At 46.2% G+C, this 27,784-nt stretch overlaps 2 protein-coding genes across 3 annotated transcripts in view; one reads left to right on the top strand and one right to left on the bottom strand.

The window, feature by feature from the left end:
• Positions 1-17,048, top strand: part of MYBBP1A (MYB binding protein 1a) — a 55,884-nt gene extending 38,836 nt beyond the window's left edge. The window contains exons 25-27 of the mRNA XM_081172862.1: positions 6,175-6,276; positions 14,437-14,561; positions 15,880-17,048. Coding sequence (XP_081028988.1) covers positions 6,175-6,276; positions 14,437-14,561; positions 15,880-16,276 — 624 coding nt within the window. The 3' untranslated portion in view covers positions 16,277-17,048. The remainder of the gene's footprint in view (positions 1-6,174; positions 6,277-14,436; positions 14,562-15,879) is intronic.
• Positions 17,049-22,388: 5,340 nt separating this feature from the next.
• The window catches only part of SPNS2 (SPNS lysolipid transporter 2, sphingosine-1-phosphate), a gene marked incomplete at its 5' end in the record, with an annotated part of 98,018 nt that continues 92,622 nt past the window's right edge, over positions 22,389-27,784 (bottom strand). For both annotated transcript variants that reach the window (XR_014002584.1, XM_081173041.1), the window contains 2 exons: positions 22,389-25,065; positions 27,154-27,200. Coding sequence is in view for 1 of the 2 variants with exons in the window: in XM_081173041.1 (XP_081029167.1) it covers positions 27,158-27,200 (43 nt within the window). The remainder of the gene's footprint in view (positions 25,066-27,153; positions 27,201-27,784) is intronic.

The following is a 27,784-nucleotide window of genomic DNA, read 5'->3' as shown; positions in this document are numbered from 1 at the left end:
GCTCTCGAGCAACCCCTTGGTACCATAACAATCGGCATATGGGTCTTTCCTGCTTTTGCCATGGGGGAATTTGGGAACAGAGGCACACATGTGCGGGAAGTGGAGGGGGGCGAGTAGCAGTGGTGTCCAATAATGTTTACTGTTGTACCCACTCCTGGCATGAACGAAATTTAGCACAACGTAGCAGTGTGTCTGTGAAAAAGGCTACAGTTCTATAACGCAAACGGTGAAAGGAACATTAGAGAACAGGACAGAATACAGTTGGCCAAAGTCCTTATCCAAACTATTCCTTTAGATATTTAGCAGGTCGTGCTGGCAAGGGCTGATGGGAGTTGTTGGCAAAAACATCTGGAGGTGAATGTATACAATACTTTGAAAGGGAGAAGACCATTACTTTCTTCCGCTGCAGTATTTAAATCCGCTTTGCAACCCAGCATGGTCAGATAGAATTAGGCTTGCTCGCTAAGATGGCAAAATGGACATGTTTAATCGGAGAAAAGTCACTGTTAACATTTGCTAAAGATTGGAAACCTCTCACAGACTTTTTGCGTCAGAAAGAAATAATGACATCTGGATTTGAGGGTTGAAGATGATGTTTGTTTATAGAAAGTGGCTTTGTGGGGTGTTATAGTAAATTGGACTATAATACTGCTTTTATATAGTAGACAGATGAAGAATCGGAAGTTCTTTACTTTCAGAATTTTACGTTTCTATCTTTCTCTTTTAACCTATTTTCTATTCTTTTTTATTTCTCTCCCCCCACCCTTCTCTATTCTTCCTCCCCTTCTTTATCTATCTAAAAAGTCTTGGTTTGGTTAAAAAATGGGAAAATATATCAAGTTTTGTATTTTTCACTGTCAGCCTCAATAACATTTATTTTGAAAAGAGAGAAATGGGCTTGCTTAACACCCACTCCATCTTACAAGGTAAAGAGAGACATTTCCTTGCCCTTTTTGCCCACCCCTCCTCCTCTTCCCTTTTCATCTAGCCTGAAGAAGTGTTGTGGAAAACTCAAAAGTGACATTTCAGCTAGCTGTAACACAGATATTACCTCACTGCTATTCCTAGATATTCTCTCTCTGTCTCTCTTTCTCTGTGTGTGTGTGTGCAATGGACCCAGCACCGCTACCTGCATTTCTCATATATAAATCTCAGGAAGCAGACACCTGGAGCCGTTTTTTCCTTTGACAGGTGCTTCTGCTAAATTGTTCGCTGGGGCCCAGTTTGCTGCAGCCTTTCGCTTCCCGCTGTGCCCTCCTTTTCACCCCGGCTTGTAATTTAATAGGGCCGCACGGTGTCTAGTCCACCTGCTGCAGGTGACGCAAGACAGATGATTGCAGGAGTTAACAGGTTGGGGAGCCGTCCTTTTTCAGCGTGTTGTGTAACAGGAAGCCAAAGGAAAGGGAGTCCGGGGGAGGAGAAAGAGGCTATTAGGGGGGAATATGTGACAGTCGCCTAAAATAGCATCCTAACTAGCTGCAGGCCTCTGCATCTCTGTGTTCACTTACATAATAAGAACTTCCCGACCTTATTTGTATCCATACTCGTTGGGATGCCATTTGCAGGTTCAGCCGTGCTTCAGGTTCTCCGCTATGCCTGAGCAATCGCAGGCAACTTGTCTTCTGTGCCTTCGCTCCAAAATTGATTCCAGAAAATATATATATTTATTCATTCATTCATTCAATTTATATACAGCCCTTCATCAAAAGATTTCAGAGAGATGTACAGCGTTAAGAACACATTTTATGGCGCATCGATAGTAAAAAAAACATGATGATAAAATAATCATAAAAACCATCAACTCCCCAGCTTTAATATGGGTTTATTATTATTATTATTATTTTAAAGCTATTTGTATCCTGCCGTTCTCCCAAGTTGGGATTCAAGGTGGCTCGCAACATTTTTTAAAACATTAAAAACACAAAGTCGTAAAAACAAAACTATTTAAAAGCAATAGTTTGAAAACAGTGAAACACATTTAGGACCAGCCATTAAAGTACAGTTTGCCCTGACAGCAGCCCAGTGATCAGCATCGCCTGCCCCTGAGTTTCCATTGGGCTTCCAGAAGAGGAGGAAGGTCTTAGCCTTCTGGAGGAAGGAGAGCAAGAATGGAGCCAGTCTAGCCTCTCTTGGGAGGGATTCTCACAGTATGGGGGCTGCTGCAGAAAAGGCTCTGTCTCTCGTCACCACCAACTGCACCCCTGACGTTGATGGGATCGAGAGAAGGTGCTCACCAGAGGATCTTAGCACCCTAAGGCTTCATCCCTGTCAGAGTAGACCCAATGAAATTCATGGGCATGGCAGGTTAATTTCAGTGGGGCACTCTGGTTGGTAAGGAGGAACGTTTTAAAATAGGCCCAGAGAGGTTAAATTCTTTTGGTCTACTTCTGCAATCTAGGATCTAGCTAACATGTCCCATCGGTGCAAGGAGGTACGGTTCCACACTGGAACTTTCCCCGTCCTCCCCTGCCATGTGTGCAGCCCCCCCCCCCCCCACAAATATGAAACAGCAAATATGAAGAACTGGTTGAAAACAAAGCCCAGCATTTGCCCCTTCCAGTTTTGAATGCTTGAGTTGTGTTTTGTAAAGTTTTTGTTTTGGCAGGCATCAGGTACGACACCACAATACGTCTTGTAGGCAACTGGAGAGCTTTTCCTTCCACCCCTGAATCAGATATTGTGTTTTGATAGTAAGTGTATGTTCTGTTGTGAGCTGCTTTGGGCACAGTTTGCTCCGGAAAGATGATACATGAGCTAACCCGTGTTCTCGTCTCAAATGCTGGCTATTCAATATACGCGGAGCTCAGGTTCTGATTTGTTTGTGGTGCTTTGTCCTTGCTTAAATCCGCAAGATCGCTTCGGGGGCCTGTCCGTTTCAATCCATCACTGTTATTAAAAACAAAAGCCAATAATGAGCGACATATTTTGATGGCTTGGGGTGGCTGAACCTGGTGACAAAAACAGATATGTGTGTGTGTGTGTTGAGAGAGAGAGAGAGAGAGAGAGAGCGCGCAGCAGCAGCAGCATCAGTTAAGCTTGGATAATATAAAAAATACACTTCATGTGTACACAAATGGAGGAGCTCTTGCATCAACCCTAGCTTTTGCCAATCTGTATCTGGGATCCTCATAGTGGAAATATTTATTTTAATGTTGATGTTTGCGGCAAGGTTTTCTTTTGGCACAAAGGCAGCAAACAGAGGTGGAGGGCAGGGGTCCTCTACCTTAGAAATACAGTGGTACCTCGGTTTACGAACTTAATCCGTTACGGAAGTCCGTTCTAAAACCAAAGCATTCTTAAACCAAGGCGTGCTTTCCCATAGCATCGGGGGACTCAATTTACAAATGGAACACACTCAACAGGAAGCAGAACATGTTCTGCTTCCAAGGCATGGTTCACAAACCAAAACACCTACTTCTGGGTTTGCAGCGTTCTTAATCCAAGTTGTTCATAAACTAAGCTGTTCTTAAACCAAGGCACCGCTGTATATCACTCAGCTGATGAGTTAGCCTGCTGGACTCGTAGATTCAGCTCTGCATTCCAGCAGACAGAGTGAATCCCATAAGCTGTTTGCTAAGGATGGTCCTTGCACGGCGAGAGGAGGGAAGGCATTACCATGGCAACGCAAGGGCGTGCCAAGAGGCTCTAGGCCGGGTTGTTGTAGGGATTGAATGAGGGGGAGAACCACATACGTGGACAGAGTTGTTCCGCCTGGCCTTTGGCTTGGAGTCAATTTGATCCCCTCTTTCTTTTTTCCTTTCTCCTCCTTTGATGAGGCTGCATTTTAATGTTTTAATGTTGTATTTTAATCTTGTTTTTAAGTTGTATTCATTCAACTACTTTTTATTATTGGTTGTTAGCCGCCCTGAGCCCGGCCTTGGCTGGGGAGGGCAGGGTATAAATAATAATAATAATAATAATAATAATAATAATAATAATAATAATAATAATAATAATAATAATATAGCACCTGGAGCTCCTTGGAGAAAAGGACAGGATATAAATGCAACAAATAAGTAAAATAAATAACTAGGTAGAGGCATAGCTGGGCAGGGAAATCCCCAAACGCTGTGGCCCCATGGAATCTCTGCACCAGAGTAAATTCTGGCATAGATCTTGCCCTGATTTGCTGGTGGTTCCCCATGGAGCAGACTGAAGATCAGTGCTGTGCATATTGAGGCCTGCTCTGTCTGTAGGCAGCAGGACCTGGAGACAAAGGGAGCCTCACTTGCCGAACTCGAGAACAATCCTGCTATTTAAACTGCGTGTCAGACCAGCCGGAGATGATACGGGTTGGGTCCTTGGCTCAGGGAGGAGCCCAGGAGTTGCGTCAGCATAGCTTTCTTAAATAAAAGAATAGCAATAATCCTCATCTTTGTTTCTGGCTCTTTCCCCTCCTTCTCTGGGAAACAGCTTATCTGCATTGCTCGCCAGAATGGCAAAACATAGCAACATTTTTTACTGGAATCATCAACTCCTAGAATGGTAGCATTGGAAGGGGGACCCCCACGGGTCAAACCCCTGCGAGGCAAGAATCGCGGCTAAGGGGTCCCTGACAGGTGGCCATCCAACCTCTGCTTAAAAACTCCTGTGAAAGGAACAGACGTTAATTCGGTTGGTGGAGCACCTGCTGTTGCACAGACATCTCTAGCCGAATGAATTGGGGAGCAGTTGATGGGGAAGATTGCAGGGAGCCACTGTCCGGCAGAGGGACACGGGTGGCTCTGTGGGTTAAACCACAGAGCCTAGGACTTGCTGATCAGAAGGTCAGCGGTTCGAATCCCCGCGATGGGGTGAGCTCTCGTTGCTCGGTCCCTGCTCCTGCCAACCTAGCAGTTCGAAAGCACGTCAAACTGCAAGTAGATAAATAGGTAGCACTCCGGCGGGAAGGTAACCGGCGTTTCCGTGCGCTGCTCTGGTTCGCCAGAAGCGGCTTAGTCATGCTGGCCACATGACCCGGAAGCTGTACGCCGGCTCCCACGGCCAATAAAGCGAGATGAGCGCCGCAACCCCAGAGTCGGTCACGACTGGACCTAATGGTCAGGGATCCCTTTACTGTCCGACAGAGTGGACAGGACTAGGCTAGATCAGGCCAATACAAGACCAGCCCACCCACAACACAGCAGAGGTAATGAATGCCTCTGCAGCCAATAATAATAATAATAATTTATTTATATCCCACCCTCCCCAGCCGAAGCTGGGCTCAGAGCGGCTAACAACAATAAAAGTAACACAGTATTCTAAAATCAATTCATTCTAAAATCAATTCAAAATCAGATTAATGGCTCTACTCCTCTCCCTGCTCTCTGTCTCATTCTGAGGAAGGGAAGTGGGGTCCTTCCTTAGAGCAAGGCATTCTGGGAGGAGGGGACCAGGAAGAGAACTCGTGACCCGCTGCTGTGGAACTTCAAAGTTCTGTGTTGTGTGTCACATACCGGGCCTGACCAAGCGTCACGTTGAACCTCTGCAAAGTTCAGCACTTGCCAGTCCCCGATTCCCACATTTATGGGGCTGCACCACTGTCCCTGACCCCAAGTTCTCACAGCAAAAACCTAAATGTATGTGGAGACCTATGGGACCCTGATGATTTTGCGGAGTTGATACTCTCACGAGAAGCTGAGGCGCCTAAGGAATAGGCCCATTGAAATGAATGGGACCCAAGCTGGTCAGGCCCATTATTTCTAATGGGTTTTCTCTGAGGAGGACTAGCACTGGAAACAATCCCTAGGCCAAGAGTGGGGTACCTTTGGCCTGTCGGATGTTGCTGAACTGCAACTCCCATCAGGCCTAACAGGCGTGACTAGTGGTCAGGCACAATGGGAGTTATAGTTGGGGGGGGGGCTGGTTTATTTCCCTTTCATTCTATTAATAAAACCAATAACAGCAGACCAAGTTTCACAAAACATAATTCATTTCCTTCAGTTGCTTTTGTTCCCGAAGTTCACTAGTTATTCTGCCCATGTAACTTTCCATACTTTCTTACACTACACCATGATTCTAACGAGAGATTTTTAATGTTCTGGAGTGATAGTTTTCTGATCCTGTGCCTTATTTTCTCTTTTTGTAGCAATACTGAGGAAACTGCAATAAATAATGTCAATGTCTTGAGGTCCCTCTTCATAGATATGATTTTCGTGGTAACTGATTTCATTTTCTTCCTTCCTTTTTTCTCAGACTTTAAAGACAGTGAGTGAAATCAAGGTCAAGGTGGACCAGGAGAAGATCATCAAATGTCTGGAGCTACTGAACTACCTCATAAAAACTGTGACTCAGCAGGTAGATTTTGCTCTTCCAGCCTGGTTTTATCTTTTATCTGGGACACTGGAGTCTCTTAGCTCACATAAATTGATCATATGGACCTTTCTGCTTTGGATTAAGATTGCTGTTCCGCTAGGTCTTTGTAGTTGAGAATAGGTGTTTCTTGGTGTGAGATAAGGCTGGATGGAAATTAAGTCTTACTGTACATTGGGGATGATGATGATGGTGGTGGTGGTGGTAATAATAATAATAATAATTTTATTCTTTGTACACCACCCATCTGACTGGGTTTCCCTAGCCACTCTGGGTAGCTTCCAGAATATAACAGAACACAGCAAAACACTTGACATTAAAAACTTTCCAATACAGGGCTGCTTTCAGATGTCTTTGGAAAGTTGTGTAGTTGTTCATCTTGTGTAGTTGTTGACATCTGATGGGAGGGTGTTCCACAGGGCGGGTGCCACTACTGAGAGGGCCCTCTCCCTGGTTCCCTGTAACCTCACTTCTCGTAGTGAGGGAACCAGCAGAAGACCTTCGGAGGAGAACCTCAGTGTCTGGGCTGAATGATGGGGATGGCGACACTCCTTCAGGTATACTGGGCCGAAGCCGTTTAGGGCTTTAAAGGTCAGCATCAACACTTTTATTTGTGCTCGGAAATGTACTGGGAGCCAACATGGATCCTTTAGGACTGGTGGTATATGGTCCTGGCGGCTGCTCCATGTTCTGCCAGCCTTGACTCCTGGTTCCTTGTCCTGTGTCTTTATCTCCTGGACCTCCAGCGCTTTGTATCAACCACAAACCAAGCGGACTCAGGTCTGAGCTTCAAGGCCTCCACCTGGGAATGGCATCAGCGCTGCCTCCTGATTCAGTCAGCAGATCCCAGGGCCAATCCCTATTCCACCCTGTCCCAGGTTCCGAACTTCCTCCTCCCTGAGGAGCATCTTAGCCCATCAGAGAAGATCTTGCTACCTTCTCTCATCCTGCGTACTGCTTGTGGCTTGTGCTGGGGGCTATGTTTACCTGTCTGTGTTCCCTCTGATGGCTGCTTCTGAAACCCAGTCCCCATCCACATGTGTACCTCATTCTTGGTGTCGGGCTCTCATACCCCCCCTTTGGACCCTGCAAATCTTGACTGCTTAGCTGCCTGTCCCCAGATGGTCCCCAGTAGAGAGTGAATGAGTTGTTGCTGAGCGACTGATTCAGCGGATGGGTGAATGAATGAAATCAAGCAATGAATGAATCATTCGTATTTTATCCCCCTTGCAGCGAACATGATGGGGAAGGGAGCAGTGGCATGAAGGAGAACAATGAGGCATTCTGCATATGCGAAACATTATTCTGGCCTTGCAGGAGAGCAAGAGCAACTTCATGCCAGCCCCGGTTCATATGTTGATTCCTCCCCCTTCTTCTTTAACTGTTATTATGCAAGGCAATCCTTCGCCTTCTTTTCGGCATATTTATTTATTGGTGGATTGTTTAGAATTGTAGGCCTAGAAGGGACCCCAAGGCATAGCTGTCAACCGTCCCTTATTTGGTGGGAAACTCCCTTATCCCAGTGCCGTGTCCCACTGCTGTCCCTTATTAATGATGTCCCTTAAATTCCCCGGGTTTCAAAGGACGCAGCTCCTCTCCCTCCCTGCCGGCCAGGGAGGAGGGAGGCTCCAACTGTGTTGCTTGGCTGCACGGCCTGCCCCCCTCCAGCCTCCTCTCACCAGCCTCGGACCCCGGGAGCCCCTCCCCGCTGGGACTGGCGGGAGCCTCGGGCCCTTCCTCCTCGCGGCCGCCGAACTGAGCTTCTCTGCCTGGTGCTGCTGCTCCCGCTAGGTCGTACTGCGGCTGTGCCGCCGAAGGACCCGGATGAGATGGGCAGCCTGACATGGCCTATGAATTGCTGAGGAGCCTTGAGAGGAGAGCAAGGGCAACCATAGAGAAAGCAGTTCAGAGAGAGGAGGAGGAGGAGGTGGAGGCGCGGGCAGGTGTTCCAAGGGCTAACCATAGAGGGGGAAAGCGGAGGAAGGACCGCAAGCGCTTCTCTAATAGGTTTGTTGTGGTAGACTAGCATAGATGGTCTGATCTGCGTTTTTACTTCGGCCGCTATTTCCCCCCCTCTCTTCCTCCCTGATGGAACTGAGAGCTGCAGATGGAGCACGAGAGAAAAGATACAGAACTGCAGCAGCACCTTCGCAGCTTGGACTTCATTTTGCGTGAAAAGTGGTTTCATCAGCTGGTGTCTTGAGCAGCAACCTCTGGAAACAAAGGGCTAAAAACCGGCGCTGCTCTCCAAAATTATCTGGTCCCTTTTAACTTCGTATTTCAGCTGGTGCACTAAAATCTGCCCAAAAACCTGCTCCGACCATAATGCCATAAAAATGGAACTGAGATTTTTCCCAACTGGATCCTTCAGATGGAGAATGAATGACACCTTGTTAAGAGATCAAGAGATTGTGAAGAAGGCCCAAAAAACACTAAAGGACTACTTTGAAATAAACTTGAACACTACTGTGGAGAAAAGAACAATCTGGGATGCAAGTAAAGCTGTAATGAGAGGGTTTCTGATTCAACAGAATTCGATAAAAAGAAAATATTGGAATGGAAAAAAAGAAAAAATTTTAGAGAAAATAAGTGAAGGAGAGAAAAAGCTGAGAATCAAACCGAAGTCTAAAGAGGTGCTAAGAGAGATCAAATTTCATCAAGCACAATATTCGAAACTGATCAATCAAGAGATTGAATGGAAAATCAAACAAATGAAGCAGAGATCGTTTGAATCAGCAAATAAATGTGGAAAGTTGCTGGCTTGGCAGTTGAAAAAAAGACAAAAGTTAAATACGGTTACAAATTTGGAGATTCAAGGAAAAATAGTTCAGAAACCAGAAGAAATAAGAAAGTGCTTCCACAGATATTTCAAAGAGCTTTACGCACAGGGGCCTCAGAAAGAATCGGAAATGGACCAATTTTTGGAAACAAATGGACTACCTAAAATAAGTCAAGATAAAAGATCAATTCTTAACAGCAAAATAACTCAACAGGAAATTGAAGGTGCCATCCAAAACATGCAGCTGGGCAAATCTCCAGGCCCGGACGGACTTACCTCCAAATATTATAAAACTTTGAAGGATTTCTTGATACAACCGTTGTTGGAGGTTTGCAACCAGATCATGGAGGGGAGAAAGGCACCGGAAACGTGGAAAGAAGCATTTATCACATTGATTCCCAAGTCAGAAAGGGAAAAGACTCAGCTTAAGAACTACCGTCCCATCTCACTCCTGAATGTGGATTACAAAATATTTGCAGACATTTTAGCAAATAGACTTAAAAATGTACTAAATGAAGTAATTCACAAGGACCAAGCAGGCTTTCTCCCTGGTAGACATATGTCTGACAACACCAGGAACATTATTGATATATTGGAGTTGTTGCGAATTAGAAATACAAGGGCTGCCCTAATTTTTATTGATGCGGAGAAAGCATTTGACAACATTTCTTGGATGTTTATGAAGAAGAACTTGAAAGGGATGGGAGTGGGACGGGAGTTTGAAAATGGATTAGAAGCAATTTATTCAGAACAAAAAGCTAAATTGATAGTGAACAATGTGGTATCGGAGGAACTTCAAATTGAAAAAGGGACACGACAGGGGTGCCCTCTATCTCCTCTGCTATTCATTTCTGTTCTGGAGGTATTGCTGAATATGATTAGGGAGGACCAGTTGGTGCAAGGTATAGTGGTCGGAGCGAAACAATACAAACTGAAAGCTTTCGCAGATGACTTAGTCTTGACGTTACAGGAGCCAGAATCTAGCACAAAAAGAGTTTTGGAACTTATCCTGGAGTTTGGTCGGGTGGCGGGATTTAAGTTAAACAAACAAAAAACTAAGGTTTTGGTTAAAAATCTGACACCTACAGAGATAGAGGGGTACCAGAAAGAGACAGAGTTAAGTGTGGTTAAAAAAGTGAAATACCTGGGAGTATCCTTGTCCACTAAAAATTTAAATCTTTTTAAAGATAACTATGAAAAATGTTGGTTGGAAATTAAAAAAGACTTGGATATTTGGTCAAGATTGAAACTTACCTTGTCAGGCCGAATCGCAGCTATAAAGATGTGTGTTTTGCCAAAAATGTTATTCTTATTTCAAACCCTTCAGGTCGTGGACAGAATGGAATGTTTTGGAAAATGGCAGAAGGATATTTCTAAGTTTGTCTGGCAGGGCAAAAAGCCCCGAATAAAATTTAAAATACTAACTGACTCAAAAGATAGAGGGGGGTTTGCCCTGCCGGATTTAAGGTTGTATTATGAAGCTGCAGCCTTCTGCTGGTTGAAGGATTGGTTTCTGTTGGAAAACACTGATGTCCTAGATCTGGAAGGGTTTGATAATGTGTATGGTTGGCATGCATATTTGTGGTATGACAAGGCGAAGATTCATAAATTGTTTAAAAACCATATTGTCAGAAAATCAATCTTTGCCGTCTGGATGAAATACAAGGACTTATTAGAAAGTAAGACCCCGAGGTGGTTATCACCTGTGGAAGCCAAGATTTCTAAAAAAAGGCCCAATATGGAGGCCTACTGGCCAAAATATTGGGAATTGATAGAAAGAGTTGGAGATAATTGGAAGCTCCAAAGCCAGGACAAACTAAAAGGTAAGGTGCGAGATTGGTTGCATTATGCTCAAATTCAAGAGGTATTCAAAATAGATAAAAAAGTGGGTTTCCAGTTGGAGAAATCGAAACTGGAGACGGAGTTACTAGAACCAAAGACCAAGGTACTTTCGAGGATGTATGACTTGCTGCTTAAATGGAACACACAGGATGAGACAGTTAAATCTGCTATGATAAAATGGGCACAGGATGTAGGACACAACATTATGTCTGAGGACTGGGAAAGGTTATGGAACACCGGTATGAAATTCACGGCATGTAGTGCCTTGAAAGAGAATATTATGAAAATGGTATACCGGTGGTACATGACCCCAGTCAAGTTGGCTAAAATATATCATCTTTCTGATAATAAGTGTTGGAAGTGTAAGGAGGCAGAAGGGACATTCTTTCACCTCTGGTGGACCTGCCCGAAAGTAAAGGCCTTTTGGGAAATGATACATAATGAGCTGAAAAAGGTATTTAGATATACCTTTTCTAAGAAACCAGAGGCCTTTCTCCTGGGCATGGTGGACCGGAAGGTGCCAAAGAAGGACAGAACCTTGTTTATGTATGCAACCACAGCAGCTAGGATTCTCATCGCTAAGTTCTGGAAAACACCAGATCTACCCACACTGGAGGACTGGCAGACGCAGTTGATGGACTACATGGAGTTGGCGGAAATGACTGGCAGAATCCGAGATCTGAGCGAAGAAACAATGGAGGAGGACTGGAAAAAATTTAAGGACTATTTGCAAAAACATTATAAGTTGTTTGAATGTTAAGATAGCGCACGATTAAGAAATGTTATGTTTCCGCAATTTATTTTAAGCAAATGATAAAGTATGCATTGATGGAGAAAAAACGAGAAATAGTTGAAACAAACTATTATGTTTATTAAGAGTGTCAAAATTAAATTACAAATTTTTGAAATTGGTAACATAATACATTTAAAGATATAACAAGATGGGAAACAAGATAACAAATTGCTGAACTGGCTAGAACAATGAATGCAATGCTGAGAGGATGTGAGGAGGTCCAAAAGTGAATTGCTGAAAGATGTTAAGGAAAGTTTCATAATATTTTTTCTTTTCTTTTTTACTTTTCTTTATATATATATATATAAAAAATGTTTCTTGTATGTTGCCATGTGAACAAACTTGTTAATCTATGGAAAGAAACGCAATAAAAAATCTTTATAAAAAAAAAAAATAAAATCCCTTATTTTGGCTGCTGGTCCCTTATTTTCGAGGCTGCTGGTCCCTTATTTTCAGATCTGTAAGTTGACAGCTATGCCCCCAGGGTCATCTAGTCCAGCCTCCTGCAATGCAGGAACCATAACTAAAAGCGCTTGTAAGACCTTAGGGATCCTTAGAAGTTTGTTTTTTGGGAGGGAGCTAGATTGTCAGTGGAAAAAATCATTTGCGGCTTTTTCGACAGCTGTGTGGGTGAGACAAGGACAGGACCCTTGTGGGAGAGAGAGGTTGACAGCTCAAGCAGACAGGAAGGAGCCAGCCCAGGTTTCCCTTCTGGGTCTCCAGCTTCCCCTGAGCTTCCTTCTCCGGGTCTCTTCCCTCCTCCCTCCCAATGATAGCATCCTTCTCGCCCCACTTAGACACCATGTCTTTCTGTGAAATCACCGGCAATCTGTAGCCAGTGGCAGCAGGCAGGGAATCATTGGCACAGCTTCCCCAGCCTTGACAATGACAGAGGCACCTCAGCAGCGATTTGCTCACATATTATCCATTTCTCAGCACAGCCTTCGTGTGTAATGATCCCAAGCAGGTGGGTGGGGGGTGAAGGGCACCATAAAACTCAGGTATAAGATATCCCATTTTATCTATTTTGGAAGAAGACCAGACTCTACAGGTAGATGTGTTTAGAAAGAATTTTATTTATCAGTATAAGCTGGCCGGCCTTGAGCGTTGCAGTTCTTTTCGCTGTTTTTGTGGGTGGTCTTGAGAAAACTTGGCCCGGCTTCAGACATCCCTGGAAGGAGGGGGGGGGAAAGGGCAGTGAGTGGGATGGCTGGAATTTAGCAGCATCACTTAGAGCACCTCCACTGGCATCTGCCCAGCAACTTCATCCGCTAACTTCAGCCTGCCAGTTTCCACAGCTTTCACCTGTTCACAAATACCTGCCAGTTTCCTTTTTCACACATTGAGTTGCGCACCGCTTGCCTCGACCGCATTTGAAGCCTCCTATTCTCACACACACAAACATGCAGCAGCCAACATCCACAAGGAACACCAGCAGGGACATTTCTTCATCATTTGCTCTCCATTCATTCCCATTCATGCCCTGGCTTCAAGTCCACAAATATCCGCCAGCTTCTGTTGACTGGTGTCAGAAAGTGAGCTTCAGCCGGCCTTCTGTCAACAGACCTTTTATCTGGAACTCCTCTCTCTCTCTCTCTCTTTTTCTTTTAATATAATTTTTTAAAATTAATTTTCAACCGCTTTTGTTGTGTTACTGATGATGTATTCCGACCTTGGAAAAAAAGCAATAAAAAAATTATTATATAAAAAAAATAAAATTAATTTTCAACATATCATTTTCAACAAACATACTTTCACATCTTATACCTTTTTTTTTACTTCCATCAATCACATCTGAAAATTTTCCAATCTGTTCACTTAATATACATTTCTTACTTCCATTATTACATTTAAATCTCATAACTAATATCTCTATTCTTTCTATACTTTGCAATGTTTCATATATTTTCCTTACAAAACTTCTTGTAATCCTACTAGCGTAATTTGTTGATTACAGTTGCTCTTCAAATAAGTCGTATATTTCTTCAAATCTTCTGTGAATCTCTGGTCCCACAGGTTTCGAATCCTTCCTGTCATTTTATCTAATTCTGCGTAGTCCATTAATTTTGTCTGCCATTCTTCTTTTGTTGGAATGGAACTCCTGTCTCTCATTCCATAACAGCCGCTGCCTCTGTTGTCTTTTGCACATCCATTAAAATTCTTTTTTCTCTTAAGTGGAAACATTTAAGTGGAGGTTTCCATCCTGGTTTGTCTGCTTTGAATAAAAGCAAATAATAAAATAAAATAAAATAAAAAAGCACCAAAAAAAGCAAATACAGTAGAACCTCTTGGGCTCGATCCAAGTTGCGACCGCAGCAAACCCGGAAGTAAATACCGGGTTTGCCGTGATTCGCGCACGCGCAGAAGTGGCCGCCGCCGTCTGCACATGCACAGAAGTGCGCTGCTGCCGAATGTGCCAGCGACTCGGATCAACTTACGGACGGACCTCTGGAACTGATTCCATCCATAAGTAGAGGTTCCACTGTACGTATATGAAACTGTTTTTATATGTTTGCTCTGAGATACGTATCTGAAATTGAAATTAATTAACATGGCGACATATGACTGCTCCTTCATTTCGGGAGACCCAAGAGCTCCATTGCGGGGTCGGGACCGCATCTTGCCAATTTGTGAGCGTGTAAAGATACCGATTTGCAGTTTGCGTGACTTATTTGAGGTGCAGTGTTTGGCAGACGCCAACCAATCTGGCTTTGTGTTCTCTCCCCTTCAGAAGCTGAATGTGGATCTGGCAGGGCTGCGCCATGTGCTGCAGGCGCTGAGTCAGCACGAGGGCTTCGGGAGGTCCACACGACTCGACAATATCTACTGGAACGTCATGAAGCTCCTGGGCGTCACGTAGGTGCTTTGTTTTGGGGCGAAACCTGGCCGGATGTGAATCGCATTGTTGGCCCTTGCGTTTATTCATTACTTTCATTAAAATAAAAGCTCATGAGAGGTCCCCAGCAGGAGAGCCTCTGTGGTGTAGTGGACAGACTACGGGCATGGGAGGCCCGGGTTCAAATCCTCACTCGGCCAGGAACAACTTCTCTCGCAGGGTGGTTGGAAGGATGAAATGAGTAGAGGGAAGACCATGTCTGCCTGCTTGAGGTCCTCAGAGGAAAGGTGGGATGTAAATATAATGCCACTGAAATGTGGCCTGCTGGTAGAACATTGTTCTGCATGCAGAAGGTCCCAGGTTCCATCCTTGGCCTCTCTAGGTGGGGCTGGGAAGGACCCCTCCCTGATTCCCTGGAGAGCTGCTGCCAGTCTGTGTAGACAGCACTAAGCTAGATGGACCAGTGGTCTGATTCTGTCTGAGGCAGCTGCCTAGGCTCCTAACAACAGCAACCTGGATTGGAACAGCACAGGGATGTCTTCAACTCCTTTCCCCTTGCCGTATTCCCAACTTTCCCCCCTACTCGCCTGCAGTTGCAGTTCCACAAATGAAGAAGATGCATCTGAGGGTCGCTCAGGTTTTGTTCAGCTCTCTGCATTAAGACGGCTTCATAATCTTTGGACTGTTAAATATGATGCCCGGTGCACTTGGGCAGCACAGAGGGCAACATGAGTAGTATGCAGCAGGGCAGTCATGCACCCTGTTAGCCTGCCCCCCCCCCCAAAATGTGCCCAAGCTCCATGCCACCCTCCTGGCCCTATCCAGGTGTTTAGAAAGTTGATGCAAGTTTTAATTTGCTTTTAGTCTATTGTTATTTTAATGTTTTGAAATGCCACATATTACTGTATTGTTGCTGGTTTTTCTTAGTGATAATTTTATATTATTATTATTATTATTATTATTATTATTATTATTATTATTATTATTATATTTTACAATCAAGCAGTGTATAAATAAATAAATGAAACATCCAGCGGGGACCCAGTTTTGGGAAGACTGGAATAGATGAGCTTTTCTTATTTATACAGGGTGATTCTTTTAAAAGAGGCCCTGTGGAACATGTGTACTCTGTATCCACGGGGCCTCTTTTAAAGGACTCACCCTGTATAAATATCATAATAACAGGGCTGGAGGGAGCCACTGCTCTTCACCCGCCATAAAGCCACATCATAGATATACACACCACCCCTTTTGCTGTCTTGCGATTTATCCAGCCCGCCCGTTTCTCTGTCCGGTGTATTTTCAAAGCAACTTGGACCATCTTCTCTTGATTTCCAGGCGACCGGTCAAGGAGAAAGCCCCGGCCCAGCCGAAGAACCCAGCCGCAGCCGAGGCGCCGAAGCGGAAGAAAAAGGGCTTCCTCCCTGCCACTAAGATACGCAAGAACCGCAAGAAGGTGCCGCCAAGCCAGTCCCAGGAGAACGGTGCCGAGAACGGCGTCAAAGAGTCCGCCACGACTGTTGCAGACAACGCCGCCCCTGCGGGGAAGAAGAGGAAAAGGAAGAGGAAGAACCGAGGGGGAGGCGGCGGCCAGAGCCAAGTGTCCCTGGAGGGTCCTCCAGCCAAAAAGCCGGCACAGCTGCAAGGGCGTGGCAAAAAGGCTGATGCGCAGCAGGGCACTTCAATGAAGAAGAAGAAGAAGAAGGGAAAGAAAGGGAAGATAGCAGAGGACTGATTTGGGAAGGGAACTGGAAGGGGGAGAGTGCTGGTTTTATAAATGCTCGGAGGAGTCTTCGCCAAGCTGGTGTCTTCCAGATATTTTGGACTACAACTCCCATCAGCCCCAGCCAGCATGTTGTAGTCCAAAATGCCTGGAGGGCACCACATTGGCCAAGGCTGGGGAAAAAACCTTTTGCACCTTTTGTTTGGTTTAAACCAGGGTTTCCCAGACTTGGGTCCTCTGCTGTGGTTGGACTACAACTCCCATCATCCCTAGGTAGCAGGACCAGTGGTCAGGGATAATGGGAATTGTAGTCCCAAAAAACAGCCAGAGACCCAAGTTTGGGAAACCCTGGTTAAATAATCCACTGAATGCAAATGTGTGATAAGCATCCCTTATATGTATATAAAAAAATCAGCTTGCAGAGTTTTAACTATACTACTATAATGTTATTATAGTAGACTGTTACTGGTAGTATATTACTACTGATTGGAAGTTCAGTACTCTGCTCCAGAGTTACTAGCCTTGAAACAAATAAATAAAAGGTTTTGGGTCCCTTGGTTAGCGTGCTCAGAAAGCCCAAAGAAAGCCAGATCACAGATAATATAACACATTTTGGGTTTAAACGGAAGCAGCCTCTTTTAGATGTCGCTGTCTGAACTCCTTGGAACATTCAGATTTATGATCCTCTCCAGTCCGCTGTCCTGACCTTTTTAATAACAGAAGGCTGCAAGTTACTCTGCTGTTGGATGTGTAATCCTTCATAAAAATTACATGTTTTAAAAGAGTTAGTAGTGGTGAAGTCTCTGTTAGAGCTGGAACAGGTTTTTCTCTGCATGTCTTTATTTGATAGAGACGGGTGGGGGGAATTGATGCCCCCCCTTTGCAAAAGATTAACAGTCAATATACTAAAGGATTGTCCTAGAGCTGGAAGGGAGGTCCAGCGTCTTCCAGTCCAGCCCTCTACCAGTCAGTGCAGGAAATCTGTTTCAGAGATCCAACCTCTTCTTCAACACCTTCTGAGATGCTCCTTTGGACTTCTGGACAATCAGAAGTCCTTCCTCTCGTAATTTGAACCCTCTGGTGTGGCTTATGCCTTCTGGGACAACAGAAAATGATGTTGCTGAAGTTTATTCGGTGGGGGAGAATAAAACAATGAAAGGAATAGTTTCTCATAGAAAAAAATTGAGAAAAATAGTGCCTGTATTTTCTGTTTCATATCTCATGTTCTACAAATGCTGGAAGTATGCTTATACTTTATAACTTTATACTCTAGAGCTGCTAGTTCAAGTGATAACACTTGATCTGTTTTTGCCAGGTTGAGCACAGTTTCCCTTGTTTTGGAGAAGACGGGGGCAAAGCAGGAGCTGAGAATTCCTGCATTGCAGGGGGTTGGACTAGATGACCCCAAGGCTCCCTTCCAACTCCACGATTCTGTGATTCGATGACTTCCATCATCTTTGCACTTCCTCTTGCACTAAACCAAAAAAGCCCTTCAAAAAATGTAATTATACAAAAAGCAGCATTCGTCAAGCACAGCGTCCAAGGACAATTTTCTAAGCTGTACCACAGCACCGTTTGTTAATCCTCACAAGTCTGTACCAGCCTGCAAATGATCCACTGTCTCCCCTGTTTATATTTCCACAGTTCATGAATTCTTAAATACGCGAGGCTGTTAGCCAGCCAGATGCCAAATCTGCTTCTTGTGTTGTGTCCTGCTGGTGAATTTCTGTCTCAACGGGATGCCAAGTATATTGACACATGCCAACCTGTAGCACTAGAGATCTCTGCTCAAGAGTTTGGCAGGGCTTGCTGACTTACTCTTGGTTTGCAGCCTAAATCATACATCTTCATTGGACCTAAATCGTAATCTTGAATGGGGTCCGTCAATACAATTTGGGGGCTACTAAACCTAGCAGTTCGAAAGGACGTCAAAGTGCAAGTAGATAAATAGGTACCGCTCCAGTGGGAAGGTAAATGGCGTTTCCGTGCACTGCTCTGATTCACCATGCTGGCCACATGACCCGGAAGCTGTACGCCGGCTCCCTCGGCCAACAAAGCGAGATGAGTGCCGCTACACCAGAGTCAGTCACGACTGGACCTAATGGTCAGGGGTCACTTTACCTTTAAAGTCTAATTTTGGTTGGGTCAATATATTGGTCTGGTTTTCTTAAAAGAGCAGATGGTGAGGCAAACCAGTGCCTGGGCCACACCACGTTAAGGCAGCTCAGTGATGGACTTCTCTGTATGAAAACTCAAATCCCTGCATGTAGAAAACTAGTAGGAAAGAGGGTCCCTAGGGACACGCCTCACTTATATGCTAGATTTCTATCTGCAGTGCGCGTGTTTGTAATCTGCGTAGAAACAGAGCAGGCAGAAGACATGAGCACAACTCCCCAGCGTTTTTATAATGCATAAAGCTTGATATTCCTCCTCGGATCTGCTCGTCTTTAGGCCTGTCACATCTTGCTTCTCTGCGTGTGCTGTAGAATAGGATTGGATGTGGAGAGGAGCGTAGGAAGACATCAGGGCATGTGCGTTCCCCACGTCCCTCCATTCAGTCTCGCTGTTTTAATTATTCTTTAACGATGCAGCTACAGCAGCCCACCCTCTGCGTATGTCTTGAAGGAAACAGCTGCTCATCTTTTGTGCCTGAGGAGAAGAGGCGGCACGTCCCGTTGGAGAACATTCATAAGAGCCGCTAAAAAGTTTTCCGCTGAGGAGAAGCGGATCTGCGTGGTGTGAAAAGGACCAAGCAGCCGGGCGATTCGAGGTTCCAGACCCCTTGAGGACAAGGGTACCATGGCAACGCTCCCATCTGCATCTCCCTCGTGGCCTGGAAAGAGGCCTTTTGACATATGAAGAGGATTAGGCATCTGAGGGGAAATGGGTGGGTAAAAATGGCTGGCGCCACGGGCAACAGCCTCCTTCACTAGTTCCCCCAGGGAGATTTCCATCCTATGGAGTTCTGGGTACTTTGAAAATGGGGACTTAAACCACCTGCTTTTTGCTGTCTGAAGAGAAGCAGTACTAACAGATGGGTGTGAGAGATTCTGTCATATTCTGTGCCCCACAATGTTGCGGTGAGGAGCTCTCATCCAGGGTTGCGGCAGCCAGCCACGCTCCTTTTCAGGATACTCCATTGCACGCTCCCCCATACAGTTTCTGTTCGCTGCTCCTTCAGCTGCCAGCCAGCATCCTGTGGCTACATCCGTACCACACACATAAAGCACTATGATGCCACTTTTTTTTTGCCGATATTTTTTATTGGTTTTCCATGATCTTTAACCAATTGTTGCCAAAGTAATACAAATTTAATACTTATTAAAATTAAAGTGACACCGCTTTGTTGAGGCCTTCCGCAAACACCCCTGGGGACTATGTTAAAGGTGCTGATTGATTTTAGGCGTCCTGATTCCTAGATTTTTATTTTTATTTTTGAATTCTCCCTGGTACGGAGTACTGGCACCTTGTTTTATTTCTGCTGCTGTAATGGGCCAGGAGTCGGCTTTACCTGTTGAACAGCAGCCTGGAGGGGGGAGAAGATGGAGTGACTCCACCTGCAGCTGATCAGCCTTCAAGGACTCAATAGAAGGTGCTGTAAGAAGCAGCTGGCTTCAGCCGCCTTAAGCCGAGCTTCCAGCAGCCATCAAACGCTGGAAACGACATTTGCAGTTCCTGGCTTCTTGCTCGTCTTGACCCCTGACCCCATGATCATTGGATTCCTGGACTGCCTGAGCTATGGATTGCTGTTTGCCCGACCCTAGGACTGGACCTGACTTCGGATGCTGACCGAAGTCCACCTCAGAGACGCTTCTGGTGGCTGGTTTGCACCTTGTTGCTCAGCAACGAGATTATGACAACTGCCCGCGGCAGCCATTTTGTGCTGGCACCCATGGCGCTGCCCTCCATGAGGAGCGGCGCCTTGCTTACTTCTTTAATCGAAACAGCACTGTCCATTCCCCTCACACAGCTACAATCCCAGGCATTCCCTGTAAAGAGGGATGAACAGGTTCATAAACGGCTCGGGAAATTGCAGCACCCTTAACAACATGCGGCTTCCAGAATTCTTTGGAGAAATCCATGGCAGTCCAAAGTGATTTCGCTGTGCTTCAAATGAATGGCGCGTATCTGGCCAGAGGCAGAGGAGGTTATTGGAGATGCTGCAGGCCTGGGCTTTGCTGTCCAGCAAGGCGAAATGCCTCTACCATGCTTCCAGTTGCTGCCAGGCAGGTCAGGAGTTGGGGTGGTAACAAAATGTATCCTAAGGTTGAAGGGGAACTGACCTGGGCCTTTTGAGGGAGATCGATGCTTTGCCAGCAATGTACTTCAGGTAATCCAACACACAGCTCAGTCAGTAGAGCACGAGCCTCTTAAACTCAGGGTTGTGGGTTCGAACCCCCCATTGGGCAAACATATTCCTGTATGCCAGGGGGTTGGACTAGATGACCCGCAGGGTCCCTTCCAGCTCTTATGATGCTATGTGGTCCTCAACAGATCGCCCGTAGAGGAATGCGTTGGTTATGTGAGGGGAAATGCACCACAGAATGCCTTTTTCATTTGCTCTCTTCGCAGTCCTGTTCAGCACCATTTCTGAGATGGGGTGGGTGGTTGGGTGTGGAAACCGCTGTCAAGGTTCCTGCAGTGGGCATTCCCTGTCGTTCACGAGAGATGTCAAAAGCCAGCCTAAGCGCATTATTAAAAGGCTATGCCCCCATTAAAAGCCCTCGGATGTGACCTGGCTCACCCCCTCCCCCGAAGCTCGCCTCTGAGCTGTGCCTTGTTATAAATTCTGCAAATTGGTTCTGCAAATGGAAGGGGGGTGGTCGCAGCCTCTCGCAACTGGCAGTCGGTATGGGGGTTGTTCCTGCAGAGACTGTGTGTCAGGCAGCCGAATTGATTTGAGAGGATGCCTGGAAGCTTCGGGGAATTCTGCCATGCCTGGGCACATGTGCATTTGTCTGAAGATGCATTGCTTGAATTGGGGGGGAGGAGTGTGCATGCAAGGTTCACCCTCCTAACATCTTTGCGCTGATAAACACACATGTACACCCACCCCCACACCCCAGTCAGCCACTGGCTTCCCCCGTTTGCAGGCGGCTTCTACTTGAATCTGCCTGAACGCAAGCAGAACCATCCACACTGTAACAAGTCATTTAGCCCTAAGGCTAATCTTTCTGTAGCTGACAAAAACAGTCAGGGTGACAACGCTAAGCAGTCTAGAGACCGATGATCCGAGCCCAGCTATGGCAACACAAATCTCAACAAGAGTTGTACAGGATCACATCAACACCCCCCCTCTCTCTATTGATTTCCCCCTAAATTGATTTTTGAATTCTGAATTTATTGTTATTCACGTTTTATACTGTATTTTATGCTCTTTTTTGTTGCGTCAATTAAGTGTTTTAAATTTGTTGTTAGCCGCCCTGAGCCCGGTTTTCTGAACCGGGAAGGGCGGGGTATAAATAAAAATTTATTATTATTACTATCTCGGACCCTGCGGTCATCATCTGAGGACTTATCCATGTGCCGCCTCCACGAGGGGTCCGGATGGTGGCAACATGAGAACTGGCCTTTTCTGTGGTGGCTCCCCACTTATAGAACGCTCTGCCCCGGGAGGGTTGCCCGGTGCCATCATTACTGAGAATTAAGGGCCATTGCAGTAGGAGTAAGGGGCCCACCCTGAATCGCACCAGCAGAGCCCAGGAGAACCTGGACAGCAGCCCCCCCCCATTTCCTTCCTGGTGGTGAAAGACTAGCAGTGCCTCCTATTTGCCAAGACACTGCTATAGAGGTGGCATGGGGGGTGCTGCCAAGGAAGAAGCAGACCCAGCTTCCAAGGAGCACACCACAGGCGTTGCTGCCATCGCGGCAGCAGCAGGAGACACGTTCCTTAGAGGCCGGATCTGCTGCCCCTGTGAATCCCTCCGCCTGAGGCAGTTGCCTTGCTTTGCCTCCTGCATGGGCCGGCCCTACTTGTTTGCAGCAAATCTCTTCAGATCTCTGCACAGGCATGGCTGTAAGCGCTGTTGGAGGAGAAACACCCGCGGTTTCTTTCAAAGCTGCTGTCTCACCTGGAACCCGCGTCTCCCGACAGGCAGCCGAGCGAGAGATGAAAGCTGGCACGAAGTGTTTAAATAGCTTTATTTCTTAATTTACATAATGCATATATTTATATTTAATTCTTCTTCTTATACTCTGAGATCCATAATCAACTTCATTGCTCTTTAAAATATAAAATAGCCATTTTTCGTCTTATTTGTTTTTGTTTTGCTTCTGAAAGAAAATCAGAAAACTGGTTCGAGTCCTGCCTTGTATAACAAGAAAACGTACGTCACATTTCCATCCCTTTCACCATTTGCCAAAGCGATTGTTTCTAAGTGTCTCTTTACAAGGAAAGAAAGACGGGGGGAAAGGACGGAGCAAATGACAAAAGCCTGGCAGTGAGAGGCAGGGTGAAAGGTGGAACATTTGAGGAGATGCGGGGAGTTGATGAGGGTGGAGGTCAAGATTACTTTCCCATCTTGCGTGATGATGCTTCGACCTGATTTATGCTCTGAGAGCGCACCTTTTTCTTAATGTTCTTCTGCGGCTGAAATTCAGACCATGGTGATATCTTCCCCTCCAGGCCCTGACAGCTATGCTCTCCCTGCCACTGCACCATTCTCTCTGGCAAATAAATTCAGCCTAATCCCAGAGTTGGCTCATAGCTTTCCAATGCAAAAGTGGGTGCGTATAATAAACAGTAAACTTAGCTCCACTGTCTCTTCGCTTTGTATTTTTTAGGCCTCTTCTGGAGAGTAGCTTCCTATGTGCCTGTAGCCCGCTCCAGGCTTTCTACATCCGAGTCAAGTAAACAGGTGAAGGGGGAACAAATGTCCTACACAAACCCACCCCCTGCCGCTATTCCTGTTGAGCCCCCTGGAGTCCTCATCCTCGGGGGTTCATGCACAGAAGAGGCTCCCTTCTTCAGAAGTTTGCCCTCCAACACACCTGACTTGCGGTGTCTATGTGTGTGTGGAGTTAGCTTGCTTGTCTCCACCACCCCACTCGGCTGCAGAAAGCTTGTAGCACCAACAACAGGAAGGTGAAGGGACTGACACTTCTATCAGGGATCTGTCGTGGAGAATTGGCACCGTGTACCATGCAACTTAGGGACGTGGGTGGCGCTGTGGGTTAAACCACAGAGCCTAGAGCTTGCCAATCAGAAGGTCGGCGGTTCGAATCCCCGTGATGGGGTGAGCTCCCGTTGCTCGATCCCAGCTCCTGCCCACCTAGCAGTTCGAAAGCACGAAGTGCAAGTAGATAAATAGGTACCACTCCAGCGGGAAGGTAAACGGCATTTCCGTGCACTGCTCTGGTTTGCCAGAAGCAGTTTAGTCATGCTGGCCACATGACCCGGAAGCTGTCTGCGGACAAACGCCAGCTCCCTCGGCCCATAAAGCGAGATGAGTGCCGCAACCCCAGAGTCGTCCACGACTGGACCTAATGGTCAGGGGTCCCTTTACTTGGCAGGCCTTTCGTCTTCCAAGGTGCTACAACCTTTCAGCAGAGCCTAGAACCCCCACAGGAGTCACTACCCTCCTGGCCCTTGCTAGAGGTGGGAGGCAATATTCCTGACTATATGTGCATGTTCACTGACAAGAGATGGCTGATGTTAAACCCAACACAGCAGAAATTACGTTCTTTCTGCTTTTCTGAGTGAGTTGACAGGCGCTACTGGGAGCCAATCATGTTCTTTCTGAACACACAAATTTCTTGGAACAGCAGAGACTGGAGATTTCGGGATCTGGGTGGGATCACTGTGGCTCCACCGCAGCCTGCCCTACTCAAAGTGTTCCCCAACATCAACCTACTCCCATAGCATTTGACTCCAGCAGGAAACAGCGGTTCTTCTCCAACCTAACCTTGACCCCAAAGCAGCAACTATCTCACATTCACTTGCATTTAAAGAAACGGACACTCTGGGCAGCTTCATTTCTGACCCGGAGGACCATCAGTAGGTAGGTAACGTTCTCGGCTAAAGCTGCCCACGCCACCTCTTTCTCTGTTGCTTCTCCCCACCCCTCAAAAGGCTTGAAATTACGCTTGGATTCCCCAGTAGAAAGTTAAAACACCAAATTCCAGGCCAAGACCAAACCCTGCAGTGGCCTTGAGGTAGCTCCAGCAGCTTCCTGCTAGTGCAAAGAACACCTTTAAATTAAATATATATATGTATGTATGTGAATGTGCCCATCCGGCCCAATCTTTTTGACCTCCTGCAGAAAGTGTCCTATGCCATGATTCAATAATACAAAACGGATCTTGGCTTTCACAACCCAAAGCCGAAGCTCTGCTTCTCCAACTAGGATGACGCCTCTGGATGCAGACAAGAGATGGATGGCAAGAGCAGCAGTGTGTTCAATGGGGCAGGGAGTCTTCGCCGTTGACCCAAGGGAGCATCTTCATGGAGCCGAAAGCAAAGCTGTACACCGGTCCTTCAAGTGACTTCTTTTTGGGAAAGATGCCAGCCAGGAAGGTCCCTTCCCTCTGGAGCAGGGAAGACGGGAGCTCTTCTTTACGCAAGACCGCAAAAGCACAGGACTCCACGTCTGTTGAGATGTGCTCCGACGGACTCCCCCTCTCCTCTGGCTGAAGTAACACCATGTCGCTGCGTAATTGGTTCCCTGGGATGAATTTCCCGCGGCTCCATGTTCCGGGAAGGGTGGATCGGAGGGGGGAGGGCGTCTCCTGCAGGTGCTCGTTTTGGGGTTCGGCGGCTGCCGGAGCTCACAAAAGCTTTCCTTCATCATCCGGGACGTCAGCTGTGCGGAAGGGAACAAAGACAAGTTGTTAGCGTGGAAGAAAGGACACACACAAGCTTTCAGAGCAAGGGAGACAGTTGGATGTGTATTAGCTCGGACCGCTAACGGGAATATGTGTGGCCATAATCCAACAGGCTGCCGAACTGGGCCAGAAGTAAGGGAGGGAAGACCGGTTCAGTTGTTTTCTATGGCAGTCTGCTGCATTAGGCAATTTGCTTACAGTGGTATCTCGGGTTAAGAACTTAATTTTTTCTGGAGGTCCGTTCTTAACCTGAAACTGTTCTTAACCTGAGGTACCACTTTAGCTAATGGGGCCTCCCGCTGCCGCCACACCGCAATTTCTGTTCTCATCCTGAAGCAAAGTTCTTAACCTGAGGTACTATTTCTGGGTTAGCGGAGTCTGTAACCTGAAGCGTCTGTAACCTTAGGTACCAATGTATTTGTAAAGACAGAAATACGTGAGGATGGTATGGGCCTGACTTCATTCCTGGTTTCGATGTAGGATTTTAAAATTGGGCAGTTTTATCAACTCAGCCAACCCAAGACTTGCAAGTTACCTAAACAGGGTTTTATTCTCCTGTTCCTCCACGGCACACGGCTGTAAGCGGTGATAAGTCTTAGGCTTAATTTTCCTTTATAGCTGCTTCAGATACAAAGCAATTTTTTAGGACATGGATCTGTTCCGATCAGGCCCTTATTAAACACACTACAATGCCAAAGTATTAAGTTCTGCTGATCTAGTCTGTTCTTGCAAAATTAAAGAGTGAACATGGCATTTTCCTCTAGCAGTGAGTGACAACCTGTAATTAAATTGTGACTCTCTCGATTTATTTTACAACAGTCACATCCTGTCTGTGTTGTGAGAGAGCTCAAGCTGGCAAACACTGGCATTCCCAGGTGGCCTTCCATCCAGGAATGGACTAGTCCCAGATCAGCTTAGCTTCAGTGAAGGGCCTACATCTCCCCTCAGCTACAGGTCATGTGATGCTCCCACTTATGTGCTGTAAGACCAGACAATTTTTTTTCCAGCGGCTTTTTACATGCAAACATATGCAATGGTTTGTTACATGCCCAAATATGCAATGGTTTGCGGCATGCAAATATATGCAATGAAACTATTATTTAAGCAATGCAGGTAAAGCCACATTTTGGGACTGGGGTCAGCAAAAGGAAGCAAAGGGCCCACCCAGTTTTGGAACCCCAGAGTGGGAAAAGCTATTGTGGACTTGGAGGTGGGGATTTGGAGCAGGAAAGTGGCAGGCTGGGGGAAAGTAAAAATGCCCGCTTCCACTTCTAGAGCCTAACTGCTCCCTCTGAAGTGGCATTTTCTGCATTAAAAATGGAGGGGCTGCTGAGCTACTAATACACTTGAAAAGCCTGTTTGCCTAATAATGTACCTAAAGTGATTAAAAAAGACTAAAAGGACTGTCAAATGAATCCCTTGGTGTTCATACGATTAAATTTAATCGCAACTGTAAGAGCTACTTAATAGGATTGTGCAAAGGCTCCTACTGGGATGGCCGGATTCCTTTTATGACTCCTTTCGCTGCTTCCTCCTAGGAGTGCTCTGTCCAATTTAAGAGTCACTGAGGGGAGCCTTGAAGTCCACGTACTCAAACCCGCTGCATTTCCAATACATGGATAGAGGAGCAACTCAATTCAGCATACCTTTAAAGCCAAACATTTCCCATTTTGTCATTCTGAAAGGAATATGCGCGAATCAAAGGAGCCAAGCCTTCAAAATTTGCACTCATCCGAATTTTTCAATGCCCAATAAAGCTTTACGGACACAAACGCTTCTGCCTTGTGGTTTCACAGGCTTCCTGGCCACAAACAGCCAGCACACTCCTAAGGTTTTGTCAGACTCTCCTCCCTTGCATTTTGGATCCATTGGCTCAGATCCTACCCTCTGGAGCAGCAGAAAACAAGCTTGCTCTCTCTTCCATGTGACAGCCCTTCAGGTATTTGAAGATGCTCCCCTTCAACACATTTAGCTCCCCTTCAACACATCAGCCCAAAGGCCCGGCAACCACCTTCCAACCTGCGCACACACACAGAAGACGCACACATCTCTTTGGGTTTACTCACCGCCTTAGACTTTCACAGAGGCTGGAGGCATCATGAGTTGATTTACTCTGCAAAGCAAGAGGGGGAGGAAAGGTATCAGCAAGTTCCAAAAATTAAAAAAAAAAACCCACAGAAACTTTACAGACACAGACCCTGACATTGAGAGCAGCCGTCACTGGATGCTCAACCAGACAATACTGAAGCCCATCCTGCTGGTTCACTTGTCATTTTTGGACAGGCGAGCCATTTGTGGAAGAGAACAAGAAAACAGGCAAGCGGAAATGGCATCGCCCAGGTGCACTGGGCATCCCTCCCACGGTGGCCATGCAAGAGTCACGCTGCTCCCACACTGGGAACAGTCAAAGACCCAGCAGCATAAACTCCCCAAAGGTTTCTGCAAGCGATGTCACCCTTCTTTAGCTGGGGGAGATGGTTGGTTTTGTACAGTGCATGTTGACAAGCCATCTTCAGACGACTCCCTGCCTGTCACCCATCCATCCCCTCTGGCAATACAACAACATCTGCCTATTTCCTCTCCTTTCCTCACTCCCCATTATCTGTTTGTGAGAAAGGATAACAAGCACAGCATGCCAAGCAGGGGTCTCGGATTACTGGCACAAGATATTAGAGGCAGGGTTGTGTGTGTGTGTGT

The sequence above is a fragment of the Podarcis bocagei genome (assembly GCF_964188305.1).
Source record: "Podarcis bocagei genome assembly, chromosome: 15".
NCBI classification, from domain to species: domain Eukaryota; kingdom Metazoa; phylum Chordata; class Lepidosauria; order Squamata; family Lacertidae; genus Podarcis; species Podarcis bocagei.
The sequence above is the reverse complement of the archived record's forward strand: the minus strand, read 5'-3'. Positions and strand labels throughout refer to the sequence as shown.